This window comes from Podarcis cretensis (assembly GCF_951804945.1).
Source record: "Podarcis cretensis genome assembly, chromosome: 2".
NCBI lineage: Eukaryota > Metazoa > Chordata > Lepidosauria > Squamata > Lacertidae > Podarcis > Podarcis cretensis.
This window is the reverse complement of record NC_137171.1, coordinates 115262853-115284275: the sequence shown is the minus strand read 5'-3', so window position 1 is coordinate 115284275 and position 21423 is coordinate 115262853. Positions and strand designations below refer to the sequence as shown.

The window sequence follows — 21423 nt, the reverse complement described above, 5'->3', positions numbered from 1 at the left end:
GGGTTAAGGCCTCCCGTCCTGGAACAGGGATTTCTGTACCTTGTTCCTGATGGGGAGATCTTTTGGGCGTCTTGCTCCTCCTCCCAAGATTTGGGCAGGCCTGAACCTTGACATCACCCCTGCCCTGGTTATGCAGGGAAAGCCAGCATGGAGAGCTTCAGTTTTAGGTAGGTTTCACGTAGGTTTAACTGCCAACTCCCATAATCTCCAGCTGGCATGGGCAGTGGTTAGGGATCATGGGACTTGTAGTCCACAACACCTGCCTACAATCTCATGAGCTTCTATTGTTCTTTCCAGGTTTGTTATCTGAATGAAAGTGTGATGCTAAATCTCTGTTCTCTTTTCTCTTCCAGACACTGTGGAATATGGACTTCAGCTGCGAAAAGGTACTTTTAATCATTAAAAAAAAAAAATAATTATACCCTGCCCATCTGGCTGGGTTTCCCCTGCCATTTCCCAGGGCACAAATTCGGGAGAGAGGGGATCTGCTTCTCAAAAGACCAGGCCACTGCAGCTCTTCCGCCATGCCGTATTTCCCCTTATTTCCCAGAGGAATCTCTTCCGTGAGAGCAGCCTGCTGGGCTAGAGGGGCTCTTGGCCTGATCCTGCAGACTCTTAGGAAGCCCCCAGCCCAGGATGGCTGGCTTTTCTGTGCCCAATCTCAGTAAGAAACAGGGGTGGTGTGAAGCCAAAGGCTCCCGGCACATGAGGGGGAAATATCCCTTTGAGCCATACAAGATCCCCACCCCTTTTATGTAAGAGTAAGGTGTAAGAGTGGGAAATGGGGGGGGGGGGACAGAACAGTACATGAACACAAATAGCCCAGAAAATGGCTGCAACAACCTTTGGGGGCGAGAAGGTGAATGGGTTCTGGTGTCAGTGGAGGGAGCTGGGGGCTGCCTGAGTGTGGACTCCAGGGGTCCAGCATCCCTGCAAGATGGGGGTCTTCCCTCAGCTTTTTTTTATTGATTTCAATGACATTCCAGTCATCATCATAATCCCATATACAACAGCTGCAATATTTATAAGTTCTGTTCATGTTGACACATTAAATGACCAATTTTAAAATGAATTTCTCATGATGCTTCCACTCCATAAATGCGAGGAACAGTGAAGAAAGAGAATCATACAGCCAATCCGGTCTGGGGAACCAGGATGGGGTCTTTGCATTGACGGTGACAGGTGGGAATGGCACTTCCTAGGTTTTACTGGGTTTGGCTTTAATAAAGGCCCCTTTATTAATAGATGTCAATTTAAAGGACAGAACTATCAATTTTCTGCAATGCTCTAACCAAACACAAGAGATAATCATGTTTGTTCTAGCTTGACCGCTCCTGCCAAGATTCCCGAGCCGGACATTTTAGACAGGGAGTGTCAATCAGAGCCCAGAAATACCTTTTTGGGTATTGTTGTTCTTTTTATAATCTGTCTGGAAGGATGGGCTATAACATTACATTAAATATGTAACTGAAACGTGAATGGTGGTTACAAGGAGGGTGAGAGCACCTGCTGCCAGATTTACCTGGCCTGTCAAGCATGGTCTGTCATGTGATGTGAGGCAGAAGATTAAGATGTGAATTAGGGAGTCCCTGCCTGGACTCACTTCTGCCACTGTGGGGGGTGGGGGTGGCCTTAGACAAGCCACTGTCTCTCAGCCTCAGTCCTCCCATCTGAAAAATGGGCATGCTAAGATTGACTTAACTTACAGGGTTGTTGCAAGGGTTCTATGTAGATAATGTGTGTTAAGTACTTTGAACCCTTGAAATAGTAGTAGTAGTAGTAGTAGTAGTAATAATAATAATTAATAATAATAATAAAAAAATTATTTATACCCTGCTATCCCCAGCCAAGACCAGGTTCAGGGCAGCTAACACCAAATAGAATACATTAAAAACACAAAATCAAATGATTGGTTAAAATATAGTTTAAAATCACATTTGAAATCAAAATTAAATTAAATGGAAACCCACGAATCACAACCATAGGGGTAGGGAAAGAACTGCAAATGTTTCAAGAATCCTTATTAAGAACTTGATGAACATCCCTGTCTTTGAATGCAGAGCCATGGAGTCCCTGTTCATTTCTGAGCAGATGCTGTTTCTGTCATGTGCCTAAAAAAGAGTCAGCTTCCCAGTTGACGTTGTTTCTCTTCTCATTCCTCATCTGCCCCCACAGAAAACGTAACTTTGGATCCAGACACAGCACATCCCTGCCTCATCCTGTCAGAGGATCGAAAGAGTGTGAGAGAGGGAGACTTCTATCAAGACCTGCCAGACAACCCTGAGAGATTTGACACATATGCCTATGTGCTGGGATGTGAAGCATTCAAGGAAGGCAGACGTTTCTGGGAAGTGGCTGTGGGGAGAGAGGGGGAATGGGCCGTGGGGGTGGCCAGAGAGTCTGTGAAGAGGAAAGGCGAGTTCATCCCGGGTCCTAAGGAAGGGTTCTGGCGCATAGGGAAGTGGAGTGATCAGTACAGGGTCTCCACCTGCAATGGGCCCCCTGTTTCGATTCTGGGTGGGGAGCCCAAGAGGATCCGAGTCGCCATGAACTGTGAAGGGGGACGGGTGTCCTTTTACAATGCAGATACAGCAGCCCTTCTCCACTCATTCTCAGAAGCCTCCTTCTCAGGAGAGACCCTCCAGCCCTTGTTTTACGTTAGTGAGGAAGGGAACCTGACACTCTCTTGACTGAGGGTGCAGACAGGCAAGTGCATATTCATTGCCATCATGGCACATTCAGTCTCCAGGAGCTGACAAGCACTTGAGAAGCCATATTTGCAGAATTGTGATTGGCCATCCCTTATGTCAATCATGATGCAACTCTCTCTTCCCGGGCCAGCTTTTTAAATGACACTGATTGATTGGGTCCCCTGTCAATCCCCACACTTAGGAAAAAACTAACCCTACACACATTCCTGTTTCAATGTATTTCTCTCTCCAACAACCAACTTTGACTTAAGATTTCTAGAGACAATACCATCATCTTTTTTGAATAAAATCAGAATTATGAACGGGCATCACTTAAAACCTTCCTCAGCCTCAATCCTGCTCTCAGATTCCCTCTTCCTCCCCCAAGATCTCCTCTGGGCAGGGAGATGGAATTTTAAAAATCCCTTATTTTTTGCTACTCCTCAGGGAAGCTTATGCGGCAATTCAGCAAAATCTCCATATCCAAAGAGACCTGTTTGCTAGTTGAGTGCAGATTGCACCCTGGAGCCATTGCTCAAAACACAAATTAATAAATGGAAAGAACCTAGAGACTGGGAAACACTGTTGGAAGGGATTGTGTGAGATCTCTCAGGAGTCTCCAGAGCCCAGAAAGCAATGGGGGGGGGGGCCTTTGGCAGTGGGGGAAAGAGTTTCTAAGTCCACCTGGCTTACCGGCCACTAGAAAGGTCAAGATCTTTGGCTTTGGACAAGTAAGGATGGTTGCTTGGGGGGCATTTTTGATGGTCTTCCTGACTTATTCAATATTGCCCTTCCATACACGAAGAGTCGGACACGACTAAACAGCAACAAAAATGCTGAGCCTAGGAATGTAACCCCCCACATAGGTCTTGGGCCTTGATGTAGCAAAATCCCCTCTGACAATGAGGAGCCTCTGTCAGAGGTTCTGAATGACAATCTGGAATAAAGAATATCAGGGGGTGGTGGTAAATTCCCATGTATACAATTATTTTCTCCAAGGTGCTTTTTAGTGAACAGTCAGATACTTACTTACCTGTATTTTTAGAGATCACCTCTTCTTATCTTGTCATATAACAGGCCTGAAAGAATTTGGGGATATGTTTCATGTGCTAATATATTTAATTCTATTAATGATTGTACATCTTGTTACTCCTATTTTGTTTCAAACTCAACAGTATAATATCCATTCCCCATGACACTTCCTCCAGGGGTTTTAGGAGGGTGATATCCTGTTTTATCCTCAGAGGAAGCCTATGAGGTAGAAGAGGCTCAACTGTGAGACTTAGAAAAAGGAGAAACTTTCAAGTTTATGGTCAAAAGGGCTTTGAACCTGGGCCTTGTCATCCCAAGTCCAACACACTGTTCACCCTGAATCTGAAATCTTAACAAGGGTCCCTTCAGAGATGTGTTTGAAAGCCCTCCCTGCAAAGCTCCTCTCTATGTTGTAGCTCCTCTTCAGACCTTCCTGTGTCGACCCTGAATGTCTGCAGGAGGAGTCAATCCAGTTTGAGTGAGGGGCAGATTTCAGGGGCTTCCGTTAAGAAGCTCGTATTTCGCACCTGGGTCCATTTCTGGATGTCAGCATTCGGATTAGAAATGAAAGCCAATCCTCCAAGTCTGAAGTCTGCCCATCCCTTTATTTGTGGGAATCCCACCACCTTGAGAGAAGCGCGTCTGAGCCGTATCTGCCATATCAGTGAGAGAGCAAGTATCCTATTGACACCCTACTTTTTAACACACAGTCAGTTGTGGGCAAATGGAAGGGGGGGGGGGGACTCAAAGAATGCCAATTGCAATAGTTCACCATCCCATTTTCAACAGAAGCATTGCAACCAGTGCCAAACAGATGGGGCATAAGAACAGGGAGAGGCGTTTTAATTCAACATTTTTATCATAGTCACCTGAATGGCAATTCTCAAATTGGAAGAAGGGAAGGCAGCACATCTTTCTAATCTCTTCTGAGCTCTGTGGATCAAAGAAGAAATTGAGCCTACAGCCCTGTGCCCACTTTCCTGGGATAAGTCCCTTTGAACTTACTCTTGAATAGACATAGGAGTGCCCTCTTTTTCTTGGAGATATAATAATAATAATAATAATAATAATAATAATAATAATAATAACCAACAACAAAAAATATTTATATCCCTCCCTCCCCAGCCAAAGCTGGGCTCAGAGCGGCCAACAACAGCAAAAATAACACATTATTCTAAAATCATTTCATTATAAAATTAATTCAAATCAGATTAATGGCAACCATTGGGCTAGAGTTCTGTGAGGATTGCCAAAGGAGGGAGTCAGGCTGCGCCCTGGCCAAAGGCCTGGTGGAACAGCTCTGTCTTGCAGGCCCTGTGGAAAGATGTCAGGTCCCACAGGGCCCTAGTCTCTTGTGACAGAGCGTTCCACCAGATCGGGGCCACGGCCGAAAAAGCCCTGGCTCTGGTTGAGGCCACCCTAACCTCCCTGTGGCCCGGGATCTCCAAGATGTTTTTGTTTGAAGACCGTAAGGTCCTCCGTAGGACACACCAGGAGAGGTGGTCCCGTAGGTACGAGGGTCCTAGGCCGTATAGGGCTTTAAAGGTTTAAACTAGCACCTTAAACCTGATCCTGTACTCCACCGGGAGCCAGTACAGCTGGTATAGTACTGGGTGAATGATCTCGCAGCGAGGACCCCGTAAGGAGTCTCGCCGCAGCATTCTGCACCCGCTGGAGTTTCTGGGTCAGTCTCAAGGGCAGCCCCACATAGAGCGAGTTACAATAATCCAGTCTGTGATGGATCACAGTGGCTAAGTCAGGGCGAGAGAGGTAAGGAGCCAACTGCTTAGCTTGGCGGAGATGATAAAAGGATTAGCTCACAGGTTTTGGTGATTGCCTAGAGAAAGGCCTTCTTCAGACATGTGGTTTTGGCCACTGGCTTACACGCCCTTTTAAAGTTGGTGAGACATAGGGATTGAGACCAAAATCCCTTTCCTGTTGTTCACCTCCACAGCTTCAGCTGATTCAGAGGTAGACTGCCTCTGCACCAGGAGGTTTCATTGAGCAGGATGCTGTGCTCTGTCCCCTGTGACATTTCTGCCCTTTCCTCAGCCCCGGACTGCACATCTCCAACTCCACAGATCTCCTGCCCTGTTCAAAGGGAAGTCTGGTGTGGGAGACAGGGGAAAAAGGATAAATGGCACACACAGAGGGAAGGTGGGGAAGGTGCTGTGATGTGATGCCCTTCCAGCCGGAGGGAACTGATCTCCTATCTGCTGCGGTTCATGCCAGGTTGGCTGTGAAGAAAGTTCCTCTCCTCCATGACTTGACTGTGGATGAGCAGGCTGGTCTAGTCTATTCCTGAGGCCTTATGGGTAAACATGGTGGAGTTGGTGCAGTGTCAGGGCAGACTTGAGAGCCAGCCGGGGGGGGGGGTTACTGTGGTCTACAGTGGTACCTCGGGTTAAGTACTTAATTCATTCCGGAGGTCCATATTTTTTTTTTTAAAAAAATGGTAATTGTTAAAGTTTTACAGACAGAAAAAATTACAGAATAAGAAAAAAAGGTACAAAAATACAAAGGAAAAATACAGAATATATGAAAAATAAAAACAATTAAAAACAAATCAATCTTTTCATGTCTTATATTTTGTTCACTTGTTTCCTGACCTCCTCACACCTCCCTTTTTTGTATTCCAGTTCACATGGTTGATTCAGCAAATCCTTTCCCTCTTTATTTTTATCATATTATAGCTTCGTATTTTCATCTGATTATCCATCCATTTTTTCATACTCTTTTTAACCTTGTTGCTAAAGCTGTTTCATTTCAATCCAACATCATTTTAACATTCATTAATTTTACAATATTTCTGCAAATAGTCTTTAAATTTCTTCCAATCTTCTTCCACCAACTCTTCTCCCTGGTCTCGGATTCTGCCGGTCATTTCCGCCAGTTCCATATAGTCTTATCACCTTCATCTGCCATTCTTCCAAGGTGGGTAGATCTTGTGTCTTCCAATACTTTGCGATGAGTATTCTTGCTGCTGTTGTAGCGTACATAAAGAAAGTTCTATCCTTCTTTGGCACCAATTGGCCGACCATGCCCAAGAGAAAGGCCTCTGGTTTCTTCAAGAAGGTATATTTAAATACCTTTTTCAATTCATTATAGATCATCTCCCAGAAAGCCTTCATCTTTGGGCACGTCCACCAAAGGTGAAAGAATGTACCTTCATTTTCTTTACATTTCCAGCACTTATTATCAGGCAAATGATATATTTTTGCGGAGGTCCATATTTAACCTGAAATTGTTCTTAACCTGAAGCACCACTTTAGTTAATGGGGCCTCCTGCTGCCGCCGCGCCACTGGGACACGATTTCTGTTCTCATACTGAGGTAATATTTGTTCTGTTCTCTTAACTTGAGGTAATATTTCTGGGTTAAGGTAAAGGTGAAGGGACCCCTGACCATTGGGTCCAGTCATGACCGACTCTGGGGCTGTGGCGTTCATCTCGCTTTATTGGCCAAGGGAGCTGGCGTACAGCTTCCGGGTCATGTGGCCAGCATGACTAAGCTGCTTCTGGCGAACCAGAGCAGCGCACGGAAACGCCATTTACCTTCCCGCTGGAGCGGTACCTATTTATCTACTTGCACTTTGACGTGCTTTCAAACTGCTAGGTTGGCAGGAGCAGGGAACGAGCAACGGGAGCTCGCCCCATCACGAGGATTCGAACCGCCAACCTTCTGATTGGCAAGCCCTAGGCTCTGTGGTTTAACTCACAGTGCCACCCGCGTCCCTATTTCTGGGTTAGCGGAGTCTGTAACCTGACGTGTTTGTAACCTGAGGTACCACTGTATAGAGATTCTCTTTCTCTCTCCAGCTGAATGGGGATCTAGAGTGTTTGTTCCGGCACTGAGTAATTGGGACAGATTTGGGATTCTGCTGGTTTCCCGCCCGCCTGGCTTCCCAGCAGTCCCCCTCGCAGAGTGGCAGAGCCAGTCTCAGTGGCAGAGTTGGGGGCTCCCAGACTGCTGCATCTGGGGGGCTTCAACCTCCATGTTGAGGCGACTGGCTCTGGGGGTGGCAGCTCAGGAATTCATGTCTGCCGTGACGACCGTGGGGCTGTCCCAAGAGGTTGCTGGCCTGATGCATATCGCCAGGTGCACACCAGATTAAGAGGAGAACCCTCACTTCAGCATGGATCAAATGAAACATCAGAGAAAAATGCTCAGAGCATCAACACTGAAATTCACCCCCCCCCAAAAAAGCCATGTGTTCTTTGTTTTTATGAGGAATATGTATCAGCCACCAAACAATAATATTTATTATTCCATTATTATTATTATTCCATTATTATTATTATTATTCCATTATTATTATTATTATTATTATTATTATTATTATTATTATTTAATACTTTTTTATGAAGATAAAAAAACACAAGTCAAAAGAGAGAAAACACTTCCCCCACACCAAAAGATAAAAAAATAAAAAACTTCCATGGTTCATGTTAATATAAACCCCTGTTTAAAAGGCAAGCAGCCACGCCCCCGGCCACTCCGATTGGCCAGCCGGGGGGCGTGACGCGGCTAGGAGTACCAATCACGCGGGCGACATCCCTCCGCCCACAGAGAGTTCACTCCTGCAACTCCGGAAGGGGAGAGGTTTTCTCTTCCTCTCCTAGGCGCCTGGCTCCTTGAGTTACTAGCAAATAGTTTTGCCCCTTCTTTTTGAAAAAGCAAATTTCAATGTCACAGAGACCCTGTTCTACTGCAATTCACGTCTCTAATGCAGCCGAGATCCTGAATTTCCCTGCTTGACTTTCCTGGGTGGGGGAAGCAGAACCCCAGATCTCCTTGCTAAGGCCACGTCTGCGGAGCGGAAGGGAAATCTGGAGTCACCCCCTGGAATCTCCTCATGGAAAGGAAAAGGAGACATCCATTCGCGCACGAAAAGCAAAGCAAACGAAAGCATCTCTCTCTTCCTGGCGAGGCAGCAGCCATGGCTGCTCCTGGGGGTCCCGTGCAGGATCTCTGCGAGGAAGCCACTTGCCCCATCTGCCTGGAGAGTTTCCGGGATCCAGTGATCATCCCGGAGTGCGGGCACAACTTCTGCCGAGCCTGCCTGATCCAGTGCTGGGGGGAATCCGAGGGAGAGGCTTCCTGCCCTCAGTGCAGAGAAATCCTTCAGCACAGGACCCTCATCCCCAATCGGCCGCTGGCAAATGTTTTGGAAAAACTCCGTCTTCAAGGTGAAAAGGAGGCCGAAGGAAAGGGGAAGATCTGCGAGAAGCACCAGGAGCCCCTGAAGCTCTTCTGCAAGGAGGACGAAAGCCCCATCTGTGTGGTGTGTGACAGATCCAAGGAGCACAAAAGCCACGAGGTGGTTCCTCTGGAGGAGGCGTCCCAGGAGTACAAGGTAGGAAAACACTCTGGGTTTCCTTTGGGGGTGATGAGGGTGAAATAGCTACAGAGAAGGGGGTCTTGCAAGAAAACGCTTTAATGTATTCTCCCCTCGGGCAGCCAAAGAGTAACTAAACTTCTGAAATTCTGTGCAATAAACATTTCTTTTTTCCTTTTGGTGGGGTGGTAGAGTGCCCCCAGTGTCCCCCTGCAGGAGTAACTCACCCCCAGTTAATCCTCTAGAATCAGCTCCCTTAGGAAAGGGCTGGAGGGAGGAGCAATGGAGGAGACAGGGAAAGAATCACAGAATGGTGGAGTTGGAAGGGACCCTGAGGGCCATCTACTCCAACCCCCCACAATGCAGGAATTCTGCCCACAGCCATCCCTGGTTGGGCTCGAACCACCAACCTTCTGGTTAACAGCCAAACACACTGACCCATTGCACCACAAGCTCCCAGGATGACAAAGGCAAAGACCACAGTCTTTGAAGCAGAGAGCAAGCAGATGATTCAACTTTCCTGTTATTATGAATTCCAACAAAGAAAAAAGCAAGCAGACTTCGATTTTGATTTGTTTTCAGGATCAGATCAGCACCTGCCTAGACAACATGAAGAAGGAGAGAGAAAAATTTCTGGTGTTTAAAGCAGACGCAGAAAAGGAAAGTCAAGACCTGCTTGTAAGCATCATTGTTTCTTTTAAGGTCTTCTGCGGGGGAAATGAATATGGAATAGAGAAAGTGGTTTCTTTTTGAACAGCCCTATCTCCCACAGAGCATGAAAGACCATTTAAAGGAGGGGGTGGGCTTGTAAGTTTTTACGAAGCTCTTTCTCTGCTGAATATGTCAGAAGTGGCCTTCCAAGGGAATTCAGATAACTGGCCTCTTCATCCTTTAACAGCAGACTAGATGCCTGATATTGGCCCACTGTTCTCTTCTTTCAATCTCTTTGCTGCAGAAACAAACAGTTGCAGAGAGGGAAAAGATGGTGGCTGAGTTCAAGCGACTGCGCCAGTTTCTGGAAGAACAGGAGAAACATATTCTGGCCCAGATGGCAGAAGTGGAGAAGGAGATTGCAGCCCAAAGGGTGGAGCTCCTGGCCAGACTCTCCAGGGAACTCTCCTCTCTTGACAGCCTCATCCGGGAGATGGAGGAGAAGCTTCAGGAACCAGAGAGGGAACTCCTGCAGGTGAGGCCTCATCCTGACGCGAGAGGGTGGAGTGTGCTGCTTCAGACTACAGGCTTTACTTAGTCACATAAAAATATTGTTGGAAGGAAAATAGTACATGAAGGGTGAAAGGCGTCAGTCCTGGGGACGCAGAAGGGGCCCTGCTAGATCAAACCACAGGCCCCTTCATTCTAGCATTGTGTTCTTTCATTAGCCCAACCAGAGGTCTCTGAGAAGCCTAAAAACCAGTAGTGCTCTCCAAACCTGTGATCCCCAGCAGTTGCCACTCAGCTGCTTAGTATTTATAACTGACTGCAGAAATGGCTCCACTGACATCTTTTGTTTTTCCCTCCAGGATATTGGAAGCTTCTTGCAGAGGTAAGTGACGAAAAACCCCTGCCTTATTCTGATGCTATTGGTCTCATCAAGAATCATAGCAAGGAAGCCGTTCCTCCTTCCCCCCCATTACATATTTCTCCCTTTTCCCTGATGGATTCATTTCCTCTGCAATAGATACAGAAAAGGGAGACATTCCAAAGGGGCTTGTAAACATATTCACTATAACTTACCCTTAAATATCCAGTGTATTTCCGGCTTCTGCAGATTCTTCCTCAGACATAAGAATGTGAGAAAGGGCCCTGCTGGATCCGGCCGGTGGCCCATCTAGTCCACCATCCTCTTTTCACAGTGCTTAACCAGAAGCCTGTGGGAAACCCGTGATCAGGATCTGAGCCCCAGAGGACACTCCCCTCCTGTGATTTCAGAGGCACCACTGCCTTTGACTCAGCTATCGTGAGGAGCAGCCGCTGAGAGCCTTGTCCCCAAACAGCTTCATATTTTGAAAATATTCCATGCTGAAAAATACAGCTTTAATTTCTAATAGTTCTCTGTACTTTAAATGTAACCACTGGGTTACAAAATATTAATAATTTTAATCATTTGAAATGCCTCACTAAAACTGGTGTAATCCTAAAATCTCTGCATAAGGACCCATTATTGTTCACCTTTCTTCAAAAAAATGATACGCATATATCAGCTTATTTCCCTTCAATCTCATATTCATATATTTATTCCCATGTATTATGGAAGCAGGTGTGTATTGGTTTTTCTTCAACCTCTTCAATGCTTTCTAGATGCTCCCTTTTGCCATAGAACCCTGCTCCCAAGTCTTCATGATATTTCCATGGTGCCTTTATCATCAGGATGAGACCCCTGCCTTGTCAGAAAGCTCCTTGCATTGGAAGGTCGGTGGCTTGACTTTGTTCTTCTCCTCCCAGGTCTCAGGAGAAGGAGAACTTAGAGGATCCTCCTGTGGCTTTTCCTCCTGCCCTGAAGTGGAAGATCTGGGACTTCCGCGATATAAATCCCTTTCTGGAGGCTGTCATGAAGCAGTTCAGAGGTAATGAGGAAGGACTGTAAGGATTCTATATTAGATAATTAAAAGTGTCCATGAAAGACTCCAGGTCATATGTAATATTAGTAATGCCAGGAAGATGAAAGGCTTATGTATATATCTCCATTCAATATCCAGATGCCACACTTTCATAAACAGGGGACTCACAACTTTTTTTTTCTTGTTCTCCCCCTCTAAAACAAGGTGCGTTCACGGTGCATTCACACAAAGCCTCCAGAGTGCAGCGGGAGTTCCCGCTGGGCTCTGGAGGCTTCAAGTTCCTTTTGACCTGCTCTTTGGGGCTGGTGGGGGGAAGCGCTGCTTTCCCCTACCGCCAGCCCCAAAGAGCAGGGCGGGGAACAGCGCAAAGGCTGCGCGCAGCCTTGCTGCTGCCCCCCGAGCTTGTGGGGAAGCGCTGCTTTCCCCCACCGGCAGCCTCAAAGATCCCTGAAGCCTTTGGAGCGCCTTTGGCTTTGCGCAGCCATCCCCAAGCTAGAACAGCGAGACGGAGCGCTCCGCAGCGCTTCGGGCTTAGCCATGCAGCCTGCATTCGCTCTATAGGACGCACACACATTTCCCCTTAATTTTTGGAGGGGGGAAAATGTGTCCTATAGAGCGAAAAATACGTTACTTTTAACTTCAACTGCCATAATCTCCAGCTGGCTTGGCCAGTGGTTAGGGTTGATGGGACTTGTAGTCCACAACACCTGGCTACTATCCAATGAGCTCATATTGTTCATTCCAGGTTTGTTGTCTGAATGATGGTGTGATGCTAAATATCTGTTCCCTTTTCTCTCCCAGACACTGTGGAATATGGACTTCAGCTGCGAAAAGGTACATTTCCGGGTCAAACAGAGACACTAATTCGGGAGAGAGGGGATCCGCTTCTCAAAAGACCAGGCCACTGCAGCTCTTCCGTCCATGCCTTATTTTCCCTTATTTCCCAGAGGCATCTGTTCTGTGAGAGCAGCATGCTGGGCTAGAGGGGCTCTTGGCCTGATCCTGCAGACTCTTAGGAAGCCCCCAGCCCAGGTTGGCTGGCTTTTCTGTGCCGAATCTCAATAAGACACAGGGGTGGTGTGAAGCCAAATGCTCCTGGCACATGAGGGGGAAATATCCCTTTGAGCCTTACCCCTTTTATGTAAGAGTAAGGTGTAAGAGTAGGAAACGCAGGAGCACAAATAGCTCAGAAAATGGCTGCAACAACCTTTGGGGGCGAGAAGATGAATGGGTTCTGGTGTCAGTGGAGGGAGCTGGGGGCTGCCTGAGTGTGAACTCCAGTGGTCAGGCTTCCCTGTAAAATTGGGGGTCTTCCCTCAGCTTTTGTAATGAAAGGGAGACATGACTTCTCTGCTAAAACAAGAGAAACTTGAGTAAACCTAAAAGAGCTGGGCAGAGCAGGGCAGAATTGCACCACAGACCATGGGAAAAGGCTCAGTGGGAAGACAGAAGTCCAGTCTGGCCTGATCCTGGACATCACAAAAAGGGAATCATAAGAGCTGGAAAAGGTGCAGCAGATGGCAGCATAAAGGAAACTCTTTGTTGTTGTTGTTTAGTCGTTTAGTCGTGTCCGACTCTTCGTGACCCCATGGACCAGAGCACGCCAGGCACTCCTGTCTTCCACTGCCTCCTGCAGTTTGGTCAAACTCATGCTGGTAGCTTCGAGAACACTATCCAACTATCTCATCCTCTGTCGTCCCCTTCTCCATCTTTCCCAGCATCAGGGTCTTTTCCAGGGAGTCTTCTCTTCTCATGAGCTGGCCAAAATATTGGAGCCTCAGCTTCAGGATCTGTCCTTCCAGGGAGCACTCAGGGCTGATTTCCTTCAGAATGGAGAGGTTTGATCTTCTTGCAGTCCATGGGACTCTCAAGAGTCTCCTCCAGCACCAGAATTCAAAAGCATCAATTATTCGGCGATCAGCCTTTGTTATGGTCCAGCTCTCACTTCCATACATCACTACTGGGAAGACCATAGCTTTAACTATACGGACCTTTGTTGGCAAGGTGATGTCTCTGCTTTTTAAGATGCTGTCTAGGTTTGACACTGTTTTTCTCCCTAGAAGCTGGCATCTTTTTTTTCTTTTTTTTATTAAATATTTATTTATACAACAAGGAAAAAACACACACAAAAACACAAATACCAAATTACACACAAATTACAAAAATAACCTTAGACACATAATTTTCTTTGCAAACAATAAAACATCTATTGGTCTTAACACTAAAGACCCAATTTACCGTCTATTCCATATTTCAAATTCATATTACTTATTGCCAATACACATTTTTTTCATAATTAAACTTATTCTCAATAAATCTAATTTCTTCTATCTACCTAGCAGCTATTACTGAAATTCCTCGAATGCTGCAACAGAATTTAAACTACTATATTTATTTTTCAGATATTCTTTGAAAACCTCCCATTTAAAAACAAATTCCTGTTTTGATTTATTCTTTATTTTTTCTGATAAACCATCTAATTCGGCATATTCTGTCAGCTTTTGGATCCAATCTTGTATAGAGGGGATTTCATTACTCTTCCATTTTGCTGCGATCAAAACTCTTGCTGCCGCCGTCGCATATAAAAAGATACCCTTCCTCTTTTGTGGAATATCCAAATCTGTTATTCCCAGGAGGTAGATGTAATGGTTCTAGGGGTTGCGCGTGCATAAACCGGCGCCACACCAGGCTGGGTTGCCTGAGTGAACCTTTTCTGTCCGGACAGCCACTCGCTCTCCTCTTTCACCCTCATTAAAAGGTTCTTTAATTCCTCCTCACTTTCTGCCATCAAGGTTGTGTCATCTGCATATATGAGGTTGTTGATATTTCTTCCGGCGATCTTAATTCCGGCTAGGGATTCATCCAGCCCAGCCTTTCGTATGATGAATTCTGCATATAAGTTAAATAAGCAGGGACACAATATACAGCCTTGCCATACTCCTTTCCCAATTTTGAACCAATCAGTTGTTCCATATCCAGTTCTAACTGTAGCTTCTTGTCCCACATAGAGATTTCTCAGGAGACAGATGAGGTGATCAGGCACTCCCATTTCTTTAAGAACTTGCCATAGTTTGCTGTGGTCGACACAGTCAAAGGCTTTTGCATAGTCAATGAAGCAGAAGTAGATGTCTTTCTGGAACTCTCTAGCTTTCTCCATAATCCAGTGCATGTTTGCAATTTGGTCTCTGGTTCCTCTGCCTCTTCTAAATCCAGCTTGCACTTCTGGGAGTTCTCGGTCCACATACTGCTTGAGCCTTCCTTGTAGAATTTTAAGCATAACCTTGCTAGCGTGTGAAATGAGTGTAATTGTGCAGTAGTTGGAGCATTCTTTGTCAGTGCCCTTCTTTGGGACTGGGATGTCTTCTCCAATCCTCTGGCCACTGCTGAGTTTTCCAAACTTGCTGGCATATTGAGTGTAGCACCTTAACAGCATCATCTTTTAAAATGTTAAATAGTTCAGCTGGAATACCATCACTTCCACTGGTCTTGTTATTTGCAGTGCTTTCTAAGGCCCATTTGACTTCACTCTCCAGGATGTCTGGCTCAAGGTTAGCAACCACACAACCTGGGGTGTACGATCCATCCATATCTTTCTGATATAATTCCTCTGTGTATTCTTGCCACCTCTTCTTGATGTCTTCTGCTTCTGTTAGGTCCTTACCACTTTTGTCCTTTATTATGGTAATCTTTGTACGAAATGTTCCTTTCATATCTCCAATTTTCTTGAACAGATCTCTGTTGTTTTCCTCTATTTCTTTGCATTGCTCGTTTAAGAAGGCCTTGTCTCTCCTTGCTATTTTTTTGGAAATCTGCATTCAATTTCCTGTATCTTTCACTATCTCCCTCACATTTTGCTTGTCTTCTCTCCCCCACTATTTGTAAGGCCTCGTTGGACAGCCACTTTGCTTTCTTGCAGTTCCTTTTCATTGGGATGGTTTTTGTTGCTGCCTGCTGTATAATGTTGCGAGCCTCCATCCATAGTTCTTCAGGCACTCTGTCCACCAAATCTAAATCCTTAAACCTGTTCCTCACTTCCACTGTGTATTCATAAGGGATTTGATTTAGATTGTATCTTACCGGCCCAGTGGTTTTTCCTACTTTCTTCAGTTTAAGCTGGAATTTTGCTACTAGAAGCTGATGAGCTGAGTCACAGTCAGCTCCAGGTCTTGTTTTTGCTGACTGTATATAGCTTCTCCATCTTTGGCTGCAGAGAATATACCGTAATCAATTTTGATGCTGCCCATCTGGTGATGTCCATGTGAAGAGTCGTCTCTTGTGTTGTTGGAAAAGAGTGTTTGTGATGACCAGCTTGTTCTCTTGACAGAACTCTATTAGCCTTTGCCCTGCTTCGTTTTGATCTCCAAGGCCAAACTTGCCAGTTGTTCCTTTTATCTCTTGATTCCCTACTTATCATTCCAATCCCCTATAATGAGAAGAACATCCTTCTTTGGTGTCATTTCTAGAAGGTGTTGTAAGTCTTCATAGAATTGGTCAATTTCAGTTTCTTCAGCACCAGTAGTTGGTGCATAAACTTGGATTACTGTGATATTAAAAGGTCTGCCTTGGATTCGTATCGAGATCATTCTATCATTTTTGAGATTGCATCCCAGTACAGCTTTCGCCACTCTTTTGTTGACTATGAGGGCCACTCCATTTCTTTTACGGGTTTCTTGCCCACAGCAGTAGATATGATGTTCATCTTAACTGAATTCACCCATTCCCATCCATTTTAGTTCACTGATGCCCAGGATGTCAATATTTATTCTTGCCATCTCATTTTTGACCACATCCAATTTACCCAGGTTCATGGTTCTTACATTCCAGGTTCCTATGCAATATTTTTCTTTACAGCATTGGACTTTCCTTTTGCTTCCAGGCATATCCGCAACTGAGAGTCCTTTCGGCTTTTGCCCAGCCGCTTCATCAGCTCTGAATCTACTTGTACTTGTCCTCCGCTCTTCCTCAGTAGCATGTTGGATGCCTTCCGACCTGAGGGGCTCATCTTCCAGCGTCATAACTTTTATATGCCTGTTGTCTTTGTCCATGGAGTTTTCTTGGCAGGGACACTGGAGTGGCTTACTGGTTCCTCCTCCAGGTGGATCACATTTGGTCAAAACCTCTCCACTATGACTGTCCATCTTGGGTGGCCCTGCACGGCATAGCTCATAGCTTCTCTGAGTTATTCAAGCCCTTTTGCCATGGCAAGGCAGTGACTTATCTCTTACTTATCTTCAAAATTATATTCTGGGATTCTTTTAGACAACAGCAGTGAGTAAAATGCATAAAGGCTAATCAAGACAATAAAAAACTAGAAAAACCCATTACATTTTAAAAAAAAGATTAATAGCAGCAGTGGCAACATCCCACATCACACTTAATCTCCAAAGGCAGCTGTATAAATGTGTGTCTTTAAAAAGAAATCACTTAACTAACCGGGGGGGGGGGGGGGAGACGATGGGACTGTAGAGCAGATCTTCTTTCTAATGTCCACCAGCCTGACCAAGTTTATTTTTTTTTAATAAATTTTTATTGAGTTTTCACATTTTATATAGACATAATAAACACACAAAAACACAAACAAACATGTACAATTTCAAATTCTTACTTTCATAACCAGATTCTCTGACTTCCCCACATTCCCCCTTCATGTTCCCTAGATCCAATAATTAATTCAGCAAGTTCTTATACTTAATTCTTCTTAATTATCCAATTTTAACTTATACAGGTCCATTATAATCATTACATCCTTTCCTAAGATCAACCTAGATTCCCTTCCAACAATTTCTCAATTATCATATTAAATACTAAGCATAATAGTTAGACATAAAAATCATAACCTTATAAAAGAACCCTCGCCCCCCCCCCTTTCCAGGTTTCGATCCCCCCCAAAAATGTCCATAATATCAGTTCTTAGCCCGGATTTCTCACATCCAAGGCCTTCAAATCTCTATCAGTCCCTCTTCGTCGGTTTTGTTGATAGTCTTTTATGTTGGCCACCAGGTCTCGAAGGAGCTCTATCCCAATGAGGTCAGTGATTCTTCCAACCAGCCCTCCATATTCGAGAGTGGAGCCCCGATCCTGTTTCTTACTTCTTTTAAGTTCAAATAATCCGAATGTCCCAAGGGCTCCCTCTTTCGTCTTACACAGATTTATAATCCATAGCTCTTTCAGTTCCCCCATAAGGGGATCTCTCTCTTCTTCATCCTTGATTTTCAACCAGATTCTCATTGTCCATGCCTTATTTTCTTTGTATTCCCCATTTGTAGGCTTTTGGTTGGCCTTTTCTTCCTGAATTATTTCCGCTCCTCCTTCCCTCTCCTCTGACTCTAAAAATATCTCTTCTGGTTCAGCTGCAGAATTTTCTTTTGTCACGTCTTCTGGTTCAACTGCAGAGTTTTCTTTTGTCAAGTCCTTAACGCAGGCAACAGAATTGCTTACTTTAGAATTCAAGGTCGCAATCATTGTAGCCATGGCTGTGCTCTGGTCCTGAAGTTTTCCCACGAGAAAAAGTGTTTTTTCCAACTCGGCCTGTAATTTTCCATCTGCAGCCATTGTAGTGCCTCAGAATCCCCCCTAGAGGGATTCTTGTTACTTAGTAATCCTTCTCCAACGATCAATTACTAGTACTTGTTTCCAACAACTTTAAATCAAATGCAACCCATCTGGTCTGGAAAATATGTAACAGATTCTTCTAGCTTAAACAGTTCGTTTGACAGCTCGTTTGACAGCTGTCAAACTCCTTGTCCCCTCAACCGGCTCACTTGCGGATCGCTCCCGGGTCTGGGGGGGGGTTGTACATCCACTTCTAAAATTCAGATCTTAACCTCCAGCTCAAAACTTCTAGTGTCAATTGTGAAATTAATAACTTTTATCTCACACAGAGAAAGATAGTCTCTCGATCTTAGTTATCCAGTTCTTGCCTTAAATGTCTGCAGAAAGGGGGGTGCGGACTTCCTTTTTAACACTCCCCCGAACGTACCAAATTCAAAAGAAATAAATTTTCAAAGTCCAAATTCCATACTACTCACGGGTTCTTTCTTTTTGAGTCCAAATGTTCAAGGAAAAAAGTCAGCGCTCTTCGGTCATGGCTCGCGGCTTCACTCCACTGAAGTAGCGGTCTACTCACAGCACCACGCCACTCTCCGTACCCTCTCCGAAGCCTTTAAAAAGGCTCTTCGCGGGTCGTGGGGGCGCTTAAGGTGCCCGCCAAGTCACCAAGTCCGCAGGCTTCAGCGCCTGCGGTTTCTGAGGGTCCCCGCGTCGCCGCCGCGGCAAGACCCGTCTTCAGTAGAGCCGATTCCCTCCGGAGCTCGGAGGGAATCCGCCATTACCCGATCGCGCTAACCCGGAAGTCCCAGCCTGACCAAGTTTAAATGGGCTTCTCCTGATGCTTCCACTGCCCACTTTTCCCATAAATGTGAGGAACAGTGAAGAAAAAGATTAATCATATAGCCAATCAGGTCTGGGGAACCAGGATGGGGTCTTTGCATTGACAGTGACAGGTGGGAATGGCACTTCCTAGGTTTTACTGGGCTTGGCTTTAACACACACTCACACAAAATGTAATAGATGTCAATTTGAAAGAAAGAATTATCCATTTTCTGCATCGCTCTTACCAAATCGCAAGTGATAATCAAGTTAGTTCTTGGCTGACTGCTCATAGTTTGCCTGGGGGAAACAGACCAAAGGCCCACACTGCAGAACATGGGAGGGAGTCGCTCAGAAGGTGGTGGACGCTCCTTCCTTGGAGGTTTTTAAGCAGAGGTTGGGGGGGGCGCCCTGTGGTGGATGCATTGCAGGGGGTTGGACTAAATGACCCTTGGGGTCCCTCCCAATTCTACAATCATACGATGCGCTTTCAAGAATCCCAAGCAGGACATTTCACACAAGGGGTTCCGGGTAACCTAATCACTTATTTGCTTATTATAAACAACCTGGAAGGATGGGGTATAACATTACATTAAACATTAATCTGGTTAGAAAAAGAGCGAGAGCTCTTGCTGCCAGTTTTACCTGGTATGTCAAGCATGGTCTGTGATGTGAGGCAGAAGATTAAGATGTGAATCAGGGAGTCCCTGCTTTGACTCCCTTCTGCCATGAACTGTGGGGGGTGGGGGTGGCCTTAGACAAGCTACTGCCTCTCAGCCTCAGCTTTCCCAACTGAAAAATGGGCATAGTAAGATTGACTCAACTTACAGGATCTTTGCAAGGGTTCTATGTAGATAATGTGCGCTAAGTACTTCATACCCTTGGAAGAACTGCAGATGTTTCAAGAATCATTTTTAAGAACTTGATGGACATCCCTCTCTCGTCATGGAGTCCCTGTTCATTTCAGAGGGGATGCTATTTCTGTCATGTGCCTAAAAAAGAGTCAGCTTCCCAGTTGACGTTGTTTCTCTTCTCATTCCTCATCTGCCCCCACAGAAAACGTAACTTTGGATCCAGACACAGCAAATCCCTACCTCATCCTGTCTGAGGATCGAAAGAGTGTGAGAGAGGGAGACTTCTATCAAGACCTGCCAGACAACCCTGAGAGATTTGACACGCATGGCTTTGTGCTGGGATGTGAGGGTTTTACATCTGGCAGACATTTCTGGGAGGTCATTGTGGGAAGAGAGGAGGGGTGGGGGGTGGGGGTTGCCAGAAAGTCTGTGAAGAGGAAGGGTGTTGTGTCTTTTGATGCTACGGAGGGGATCTGGTGTTTCGGGAACTGGGTCTTTGGGCACACCCCCCTTGAGGCCCCTGTTCCAAGTGAGAAGCCCAAGAGGATCCGAGTGGCCCTGAACTGTGAAGGGGGACAGATGTCCTTTTACGATGCTGATACAGCAGCCCTCCTCTACACGTTCCCAGCAGCCTCCTTCTCAGGAGGGACCCTCCAGCCCTTGTTTTACGTGAGGAAAAACGAGAACCTGAGACTCTCTTGACTGAGGGTGCAGACAGGCAAGCGTATATTCATTGCCATTATGACATATTCAGTCTTCCCTTCAAGATTGAGCTTACAAGCACTTGAGAAACCATATTTGCAGAACTGTGATTGGCCATCCCTTGTGTCAATCATGATGGAGCTCTCTATTCCTGGGCCAGCTTTTAAATGACACTGATTGATTGGGTCCCCTGTCAATCCCCAGACATAGGAAAAACATAGGAACTAACCCTACACACATTCCTGTTTCAATGTAGTTCTCTCTCCAACCCCCAACTCTGACTTAAGATTTCTAGAGACAGTACCATCATTTTTTCTGAATAAAATCAGAATCATGCAAAGAGCATCACTTAAAACCTTTCTCAGCCTCAATCCTGTTCTCAGATTCCCTTTTCCTCCTCCAAGATCTTCACTGGCCAGGGAGATGGAAGTTTCAAAATCCCTCTTTTTTGCTGCTCCTCAGGGAAGCTTATGTGGCAATTCAGCAAAATCTCTATATCCAAAGAGACCTGTTTGCTAGTTGAGTACAGATTGCACCCTGGAACCATTCCTCAAAACAAATTAATAAATAGAAAGAACATGAGAGACCTCATTGGGGGGGGGGGACTTTGGCAGTGGGGAAAAGAATTTCTAAGTCCACCTTGCTTCCCGGCCTCTAGAAAGGTCAAGATCTTTGGCTTCGGACAAGTAAGGATGGTTGCTTGGGGGAGCATTTTCGAGGGTCTTCCTGACTTATGCAATATTGCCCTTGCATGCACAAAGAGTCGGACACGCCTAAACAACAACAAAAATGCTGACCCCAGGAATGTAACCCCCCACGTAGGTCTTGGGCCTCGAGGTAACAAAATCCCCTCTGACAATGAGGAGCCTCTGTCAGAGGTTC

At 45.5% G+C, this 21423-nt stretch overlaps 1 protein-coding gene across 1 annotated transcript; it reads left to right on the top strand.

Moving 5' to 3' along the window:
• The first annotated feature begins 8287 nt into the window (after window positions 1-8287).
• On the top strand, window positions 8288-20896 carry LOC307208673 (E3 ubiquitin-protein ligase TRIM11-like). Its single transcript, XM_079963525.1, has 7 exons — window positions 8288-9077; window positions 9642-9737; window positions 10015-10245; window positions 10580-10602; window positions 11502-11623; window positions 12419-12451; window positions 20042-20896. Exons 1-7 carry the CDS (start codon window positions 8577-8579, stop codon window positions 20539-20541), a joined length of 1506 nt encoding a protein of 501 aa, XP_079819651.1. The 5' UTR covers window positions 8288-8576; the 3' UTR covers window positions 20542-20896.
• Window positions 20897-21423: the final 527 nt, after the last annotated feature.